Raw genomic sequence first — 9,473 nt, 5'->3', positions numbered from 1 at the left:
CAATCGACTTATAGATTATTTAACTAAATTTAACATCTTAAATAAAAACCAGTATGGCTTCAGGCAAAAACACTCTACTGCAATGGCAATTTTAGATTTTGTAGAAAAAATACATTTTGCAATTGACAATGGCGAATACTGTATAGGTATCTTTTTAGATCTCGCAAAAGCCTTTGATACAGTTAACCACACAACCCTATTGAACAAACTTGAACATTATGGAATCAGAGGTATACCACACTTATGGTTTAAGAACTACTTATCTAACAGAAAACAGTATGTACAATTCAAAGGAGTAGACTCAGAAATGTCAGACATAATATGTGAGGTTCCACAGGGGTCAGTACTTGGGCCACTCCTATTCTTGATATACATCGATGACATAAGTGCTTCCTCAAATGTGTTTTCCTTCACATTATTTGCTGATGACACCAACATATTTTACAAAAATAAAAGTCTAAACCAATTATTTACAAAAGCAAATGGTGAGTTAAATAAACTTTCTCTATGGTTCAAAGCAAATAAATTATCTTTAAATATTTCTAAAACAACTTACATGTTATTTTCAAACAGAAAAAACATGAATGAGACTATAAATTTAATGATAGACGAGAACATCATTGACAGAGTTAGGGAATGTAAGTTTCTTGGCACAGTAATAGATGAAAACTAACATGGAAACCTCATATTAGCTTGATAACAAGTAAAATATCAAAAAATATTGGAATTATGTTTAAAGTAGGGCAATTTTTAACCAAAGAAACGACCAAAACCTTATATTACACTCTTGTTTACCCTTACATACATTACTGTGTCCGGAAAGGCACCGCCAAACCAATGCCTACCAAATACCGCACCATAACCTTTAGATGCCGCGGCATCTGTACATAATTCAAGTGTAGAGGAAGTTTCCCAGCGGTCTGACGGAAAAAATGCCCTTCCATTAAAATTATCTAGAAATGTTAACCACATACGAATATCATGTTTAGATTCTCTGTTTAAACGGATGTGGTGATAAGGGCTTGTTAGACCGCTGGTAAGGTCAATTAAGCGGCGTAAAAAAGCGCGGCCTGGGATGACAACAGAACAACAGAAGTTGAACAGGCCAATTAAAGACTGCAGTTCGCGCACAGTGACGGAGCGTTTCTTGTGAAAGTGATGTAGTAAGGTACGACATTTGGTAAGCTTGTCTAACGGCAACCTGGCCTCCTCCTGCACAGAATCGAGCTCTATACCAGCAAACTGTAAAGTGGTATTCGGTCCCACTGTTTTGTCCTGGGCAATTGGGACTCCAAGAAAGTTGCGCATATCGAGAAACTTATGAAGGTCTTCACCGCATTTAACACTACTTAGCGCAATAAACAAAAATTCGTCTAAAATATGCAAAACGGCAGACATGTAAGTGTTGCATGGCAAGCCACTCTAAAGAAAAACTGAACTTTTCGAAAATCGCGCAGCTAGACCTTAGTCCCATAGCGAGACAACGATCAAAATAGTATTCATTTGCCCATTTGATACCGAGTAACGGGTACTCCAACGGGTGAACAGGAATTATACGAAATGCGGACTTAATATCCGTTTTAGCCAAAAAGCAACCCGCACCTAATGTCTTTAAAATATGAATGACATCACTAATAGTAGCATAATGGACTGATGAACATTCGTCAGGAATGGAATCATTTACAAACGAACCTTTTGGGTGTGATAAATGGGGAATTAATCTAAATTCATTAGGAGCCTTCTTGGGAACCATGCCAATGGGCGAAGTAGGAAAAATGGGAAAAGGTGGAGCCTTGAAAGGTCCCACAACCCTACCAGCTTCGATTTCCTTCATTAATTTTGAAGGAACAATTTCCGGATTCTACAGGGCACTTTGCAAATTAGGAGATTCAAAAGAAGATAATTGGCCGAGTTAAGAAATTCGAAAACCGTTCCGAAAACCGTCAACTAATAAGGTTTTTAGGGCTGGACTATAACCAGCCAATAAATTCTCAAACCGGTCCGCTTGTACGGGCGTGACTGGCTGGCTGTCCAACACTTGGATTAGTAAGTTGTGATCCGGATTTTCCGACATTGGGGCGCTGGTGGGTTGAGGAAACCTAACATTGACTTGCCGGATGTTTTGCATTGCATTTAAAGCAGACGTGCTCATATTGGCATCCCCTGCGCTGCTTACCGGCGTGAAATGTCCAAAATGTCCCTTTGGGAAATTTGCTGGTAGAAGGTCGAAAACGGACTGGTGCGTGGGCCTTATCCGCACCTGCGGATGGTGGAGTTTTGCCGCAAATATTGGACATCGCCCTAAGCCATAATTCCCAGTGGATTTGATCCCAAGGGTAACGGCGAGGTGCAGATTGTCTTAAGTAGCGGAACTGCTCGTCATGAAAAAGCCAGTCGGCCGATTTATGAGAAAGATCACGCACCACTTCACAATATTTCATCAACTTTGGGGCGTCATCAGCAGCTTTCTCCGAATAAATCGTGACGAAAATGTTAAAGGCAGTTATCCACTGCTGAATAGTTGTCACCTTCCTTGGCGTGTGATAAGGCTCAAGAGTTAGGTGGGGTTGACCCGAGACACCACCACGGGAGGTCATAGATAAGGTATACCGCTCACGGGGAGGAGCTACTGACAACAACACACCAAAATCTATGTATTCGTGAGCCCAAATTTTTGCTTTCGTTTTTGAGCTAACTCTAGCACCTAAATCTGCGCCAATGCTGGTAAAAAGCTGGCGCGGTTCATCCCCAACACTCAAGGGAGGAAGAGGTGGATCCGCGCCTTGCGTACCTGTGGGTTGAGTGAGGTTTGAAATCTCCTCGTTCACCAGATGGTCAACCTGACCAAGTGCTGTGGTAGTGCTGGCGGGGACACTCGCTTGATGCTGCGTGGCCATGGCGTCCTTCACGGCCGCGGAGACAGCAGCGGTAATTGTGCTGGTGAGCGCCTGGAGATTTAACTGGACCATCCCCGGGACTGCAGCAGACTGGGTATCTTGTACTATTGCAGCTGGCTCGGCCTCTTACAGATCAGAGGCAGGCGGCAACGAGCGAAGACGCTTAGAACGGCTTCCAGCGCCAGCAGTACGCTTCTTAGGCGGCATGATTAAGCGAGAAGAAATGATCTATATAATAACGGATGTTAGGTGACAGCGTTAACCGCATACAAGGTAAAATGAGCTTAAGACAATTACATGGCCGGGAAGAAATCTATAGCTAAATAGACAACCTCAGAGGTGCCGGATTAAAGTAACCGCCAAATAGTTGCGGTATGTGAAAAAGGATTAAAAAAGACTGTTATCAGACCGAGACAACACCTCTGCTGTAAATTGCGACAAGTGAGATAAATAACAATCATAAAAGCTCATTTCCATGAACAAATAGATATGCATTGACAGTAATACCAAGTGCATTAGACACACCTATGGAAATAGGCGGCCAAAATGGATTGTACACTCATGCGGTAAACTGCAACCAAAAAACAATAAGCAAAGCCGGTATAGAACAAATACACACCTATCTACTGTGTTTATCATATAAAAAGAATGCACACTTATGTACTGTGCATACCGTATAACACGGGCACAAATGTACTGTGTACACAGGTGGCCAAATGATAAGCCAACGGAAACAGCAATGAAAAGGTATGCGGCAAATGAAAACCGCAAAAATAGCTGAATCACGAGGCAACAAGACACGGCTTGGTGTAAAATGTACACTGTACATATATCAAAAGGAAATGGCTTGAATTAGCGTCAGACAGCATAGTTCGGCCTAATGGTCGACAATTGAACGAATGCGTAATGACTTTAAAACGGCCCCTGCCTATTGAGGTGGACACCATCACGCGCGAGAAATCTCTGGGATGAATTCCGAAAGCCTCTATGTCCACAGAAAAAGACATGAGGGAGGGCTTCGAGGAACGTTTTAACATGTTTGTTAAACGCGCGAACACGCGTGTTGAATACAGGATCGGACCCCAGAAGGGTTTGGCAGACACAAATAAGCTTAACGTTGTACGTGTCGTGCAGAATGGTAACAAGCTCCTCGATAGAAGAACCCACAACTAAAGCATCAAGACGAGAGAGATCACTGGTTCCCAGCTGTAAAATAACTATGTCTGGAGCGAATGAAGCGACCACGGGGAGGTCGTATTGCAACGTCTTAGCCACAGTTCTCCCCCCAACACCACGCCATTTAAATGTGGCAGCATTATTTAACAAGAATTAGTGGTTAAGGTTAGGGTTTGCGGCAACGACGTTCTCTAAACGCCTAATGAATGAATGCCCCAGGATAAAAATTAGAGGGAGACCCATTCTAATGCAATACAAAATATCTCTTCAACTTCCCTGAAAAAATGTTATCGCCAAGAGATATACTCGCTGTGATGGTCAAAGCAAGAGGGAATGAGTGAGAATGCGACCAGTCTTTTATACTGGCGGATAGATAACACTCTTTAACATGATTGGCTGTTATGTCACATGACAGACCACCATCGGATCGACAAATATGTGCCTTGAATACAATAGGTCAATTTATCGACATAAAAAACATCATGCCTTGGCTTGATGTTTGTTTTTTTTTTCTCGGTTTGTTTAAATCAAGTTATTAGTGCCAGATATATTCATCTGATATGGATACAAGTTAAAACGTGCGTTTTGACATGTTTATCTAAAGAAAAAAACATTGAAAAATAATTCGAGTAAAATGCTCCTTGTTCTCTGCTCCCCCCTACCCCCCTCATGGGAGAGAATTACTGGGAGTAGAGTCTCTGTAGTGTCCCACCCTCACCGGTCCAACCGCACGAGGAGCCTCCGGCGCGTCTTCGATGCGACTTACTTTAAATAAGAGGTCAAAAGCGCTTTGCCTCCCTCTTGGGAGGCATTTCTTAGACTCGCACATGGCATAGCCTCGTTTTGGTGCTAAGCTTATTTTCGTCCTATAATGCCATGAAATTGCTGTTCTCAGTTCTTAACTTGACAGACGTGTTAAACTCGTGATTTTCTTCACATCTATTAGCTTGACAGTAGCTACAGCTTGAATTACCTTAAAATCTTTTTCTTCAGGCAATTATTTATTTGGGTCAAATAAGAAGAGAAAATAAGGAAAACACATGCAAGAGCTCGCAAAGCACACACACAAAGACTAATTATGTTTATACATACAGATTGGTTTACAATGTACATTTTTGATTGGACATTCATGTTATGGTCAAGTGACAAATGTCATTACAAAGTATCCGCCGACCGGGATCACGTGACCATATTGCAGGTTCAAGTTTAGAGCTTATCGAAAACACGTGTTTTTTTAAGTTGACCGCTGATCAAGTGCTGGTTTTCGATTGCAGCGCGAGCTCATGTTAGTTTCACTTGTTGCAAAGAGGGCTGGGTTTTTCGGAAGCCGCTTAAAGCTAACACAGGATTAAAGTTAACTGAAGTATAAATGTTTCTTGCAGAAAGTGTTTTTCACTGCTTCTTTTGCGTATGTTGAAATTATTCAAGTCCAAAACAGAAGGCAAAGTAATATACAGAAAACCTTACAGCAAGAGTTACACAACTTAAGTCAAATTTCTTGCTTTTCCTGGGTTAGCGAAACCGGCTATCAACAATCCGGCCCAGGAGCTCGGGTTTTAGGCTTGGCTAAATCTACTTATTAACGAAACATTCTCCCTTATTTTAGGTATCTGGCATCCAACAACATTGAAGAGCTACCCCCGGGATTATTTTCCAATCTATCAATACTTTCTACGTTGTAAGCTTGTTTGCAGTTCTTTTTTATTTAATTTATATGAACGTAATTATTAGTGATAATTAAGTATTTGTTCGAACTATGACACTGACCCTGTCAACTCCAGCTTGATTTCAACATTACAAACATTGCTTTTTGATTATCGTTATCGGTCGTTTATCGGTAAGTTTTGTTTTTACATTATGTAGAGATCAAGACTGAAAACAGCAGTGCACAGTGTTATGAAGGAAATACATGTATCCAGCTAGATGAGACAAATTTATACGTTTATCCATTAAAGAAAGGAATTGCAAGGCCTTTGGTCTATTCCTTTTATAAACATATTACATCAAGATCATTGCTTTCCACTTATTGGCGAGATAAAAACACAATTTTATTTCACTACAGTAAAATGTCACACTTTTCGTCCGTCTACTATACAGGAAATCCGTGTAAATTAAGACTAAAATAAGATATGATTTAGATAAACGTTTATGCAGCAACGGTCGAGAGAAGATCAAGATAAGAGAGTCAATCCTGCATAGAGACTTCATACCCAAGGTAATCCGTCATTTTATATGTTTTGATTTTCAATAGACGATTCATCGACCTTTTTTGTTTGCGCTCTCAGCCGTGTTTTTGTGCTCGTTTGGCTGTTCATTCCTTTGCCGTTCATTTGGTTTCAGGGAGTCTCATAAGCAAATCACAGTGGGAACAGCAACATAGTTAATATAGGGAACTGATTACGAAGCGTAGCAAACATCAAAGGAGTAAACAAAGATACCAAGATTTATGCTGGAATGTCCACGACCGGGCACAATCTTTTGTTTTGAGCTCATACACTTTGCATGAGTTACGTAACCAAGACGTCTCTATTGGTTAGTTGCTTGGTCAGTAGTAAAGAATTGTTGTGTTTTGAGCACGGTCAAGGCTAAAAAACAGAACAAAATCACACAACAAAGAACTTTGTCGAGTTTCATAACCATTCCCCTCCATCAACTATGATAGCAACGAGTATAATAGCTGTCTAACAAAACAATGTGAAATGATCACATTCTGCGCATTCTAGATAACATGAAATACGACGGGTAATTTAAAAAAAAAAATTGGCTTTTGATGCTGTCTTACATATTATATTTTGGATATCTCCGAGAGTGATAGACAAACTGAATCTAAATATTGCGTAATTTCTAGGTTCAACATAAAGTCGTTTCCAATCGACGTTGTCCTTGATGTTGTTCTCCTTGTTGCTTTAAGTCCATCTTGTTGTTTAGGCGGGAGCGTCTCTGCATTTTCGAACATCTGATTGTTTGGTTGCGATGTTTTCGGCCTTCGCTTGCTTTGCACTCGTTTGGTTGCTCATTTCTTTACCGTTTATTCAGTTTTTTTATTGTTTGGACGGGCAAATCTGTCCTCCGATTAAAGTTTCGAAATGTATTTGAACTTGGCGAGGGCCGAAGCTCCTTTGGTTCTTTGATATTAAAATATCAAGGAAGGCATCCTTGCACGGGTAACCCGAAAACACTGACCCCCGGTCCGCGGACCCCCGCTACGGACCGGGTCCGTGGACTACCTATGGACCGGTCCACGGACTCCCGTTACGGACCCCCTCTACGGACCAGCCCCCAAAATATAATAGAAATAATAAATAAATATTTCAGTTACAGGTTGTCTAATAGATTACTCGTCACGGCGAAATTTCGAACGTTACATTGTGCAAATGGGCAGACCTGGATTCAGGCTCGGGTGCAATTTATATAATTACACATTGCCATTTTCTTTGCTGTGGCCATAAAGTATACGAAAGACGCGTACAGGGAAGCGTCCTGGAAGCCTCGAAATTTGTGTTCTTTCCCCTGTGCCATTTTGTTCAGCCCATCCTCCCGTGGGTTCGTGAATTAGTTCCAGGCTTCACAATTTACTGAGCGGAATAACAGATACAAACAAGAATAAACGGCCTAAAAATATATCTTCCATAGCCAGATTGAGCCGCGAATGGAAGGTAACAACTTTCCTTCTTACCATCGGCATCTCCTTACGCTGAAAACAGCTTTTAGGGAGGTGGGGTGGGGTGTTAAAAACCCAATTCTGTTACATTTGTACATGTAGTGCAACACTCGAAAAATCACCGACACGAGTCTGAATTTATTAGACAACCCATAAGTGAAATCTTTATCTGTTATTTTTACACTATTTTAGGGTGGTCCGTAGAGGGGGTCCGTAGGGGTAGTCCATGGTTCGGTCCGTAGGGTAGTCCGCGAACCCGGTCCGTTGTGGGGGTCCACGAACCGGGGGTCAGTGTTTTCGGGTTACCCATCCTTGCACTGCGTGTTCCATGTTTTCCTCGGCTTTCAAACGAAGCGAAACATAACCAAATCCTCCACGAAAACATCCACGCAACGCGTGAGAAACATCCGAAGAAGAACTGGGTACAGTCGTACATGTACCATGTTTCAAAATAACTTAAGGTATAAGGCATATATGATGGATTCACTCTCTTACCCTGATCTTCTCTTACTACAGTATGATGTCACAATTTGTGCCCTGTGACCCTCCGTTATAGCCACCTCCGTTTAGTTGAATCGAAGTGGCTGTAGGTTTCTGAAATAAATTAATAAATTAGGAAACAGTTTTGAGGCCAGTAAAGTGAGTTCGTTTTGATCCATTGGTTAAGCAAAGTCATAACTCAAAGGTGGTTCAAGAGAGGGGGGTAGGTTGAACGGATGGAACTCTAAACTTTTTTTAACACACATATATAATTTAAGAGAAAATGTATCCTCCGTTTGATAGATTTGCAAATATTACAATTAATATAGCCTAAATTGATAGTGAAGTATCACAAGCTGATATTAGAATGTAAAAGGGTACTAGTTCTGCAATGTTACCAAAGACTTTTGTGAAAACGGCGAAATCTTGCTTTGAAGGCAGGTCAACTGAAACCAAGGCGGTTGCTACTGTAATGTCAAATGATGTGGGGAGAATCACGACATATCAAATGTATCGGCGAGAGATGAATGAAATCATCCTCCCATTCCCTTCATCCCCGATAACTGTTCAAGAGGGACGGGGGGTGGGTGGTGGTTGATAAAATCGTCTTTCGATATTTCAAGGCTTTTTGCCGTTGATTAGACAGTCGTGAACTTGCTCGGCATGAAAATACGTTCTTTATCTCATTAGTGATACTATATATTTCCAACTTCTTCTCCGTCTATCGTAGAGACCTGAGAGGAAATCACATTCAGAATTTACCAGAGGATATCTTCTCCGCTTTGGTGAACTTGGTAGTCCTGTAAGTATATCGATCATCTTTTCTTTTTGTTTAACAATTATTACAACTGCTAGCCTTGGGTTTTTGCAAATATCTACTCGGATTAGTATTATTTATTATTTTATTATTATTTTAGTAGGAAAACAATCATTTCAAAATAGTTATTTAAGAAATAGAAAACAGCTTATACTTACCGTTATAGATTACATCAAAATGTGGTCAGAACATCGGTGACCGCTTTGGTAGATTTGCAAATCTTACAATTAATATAGTCTAAATTAATAGTGAAGTATAAAAAACTGATACTAGAATGTAAAAGGGTACTAGTTCTGCAATGTTGCCAAAGACTTTTGTGAAAAAGGCAAAATCTTCCTTTAAAGGCAGGTCAACTGAAACCAAGGCGGTTGCTACTGTAATGTCAAATGATGTGAGGAGAATCTCGACATATCAAATGTATCGGCGAGAGATGAATGAAATC

General features: G+C 40.8%; 1 protein-coding gene across 1 annotated transcript; it reads right to left on the bottom strand.

The window, feature by feature from the left end:
* Positions 1 to 774: 774 nt before the first annotated feature.
* On the bottom strand, positions 775 to 3,195 carry LOC145493737 (uncharacterized). Its single transcript, XM_081473195.1, has 2 exons — positions 2,792 to 3,195; positions 775 to 953 (listed from the first exon to the last, which is right to left on the bottom strand). The coding sequence occupies exons 1-2, from the start codon at positions 2,967 to 2,969 to the stop codon at positions 775 to 777; spliced, it is 357 nt and encodes a 118-aa protein (XP_081329321.1). The 5' UTR covers positions 2,970 to 3,195.
* Positions 3,196 to 9,473: the final 6,278 nt, after the last annotated feature.

This window comes from Orbicella franksi, chromosome 7 (genome assembly GCF_964199315.1).
Source record: "Orbicella franksi chromosome 7, jaOrbFran1.1, whole genome shotgun sequence".
Taxonomy (NCBI): domain Eukaryota; kingdom Metazoa; phylum Cnidaria; class Anthozoa; order Scleractinia; family Merulinidae; genus Orbicella; species Orbicella franksi.
This window is presented reverse-complemented; position numbering and strand designations above follow the sequence as displayed.

What these genes read in the sequence shown, in the direction of transcription:
- LOC145493737 (XM_081473195.1), bottom strand. Translation starts at nt 2,969, where the DNA reads ATGGTCCAGTTAAATCTCCAGGCGCTCACCAGCACAATTACCGCTGCT. An exon ending in AAACCTCACTCAACCCACAG is followed by an intron (nt 954 to 2,791) that starts GTACGCAAGGCG and finishes TAACATTTCTAG; the next exon opens with ATAATTTTAATGGAAGGGCA.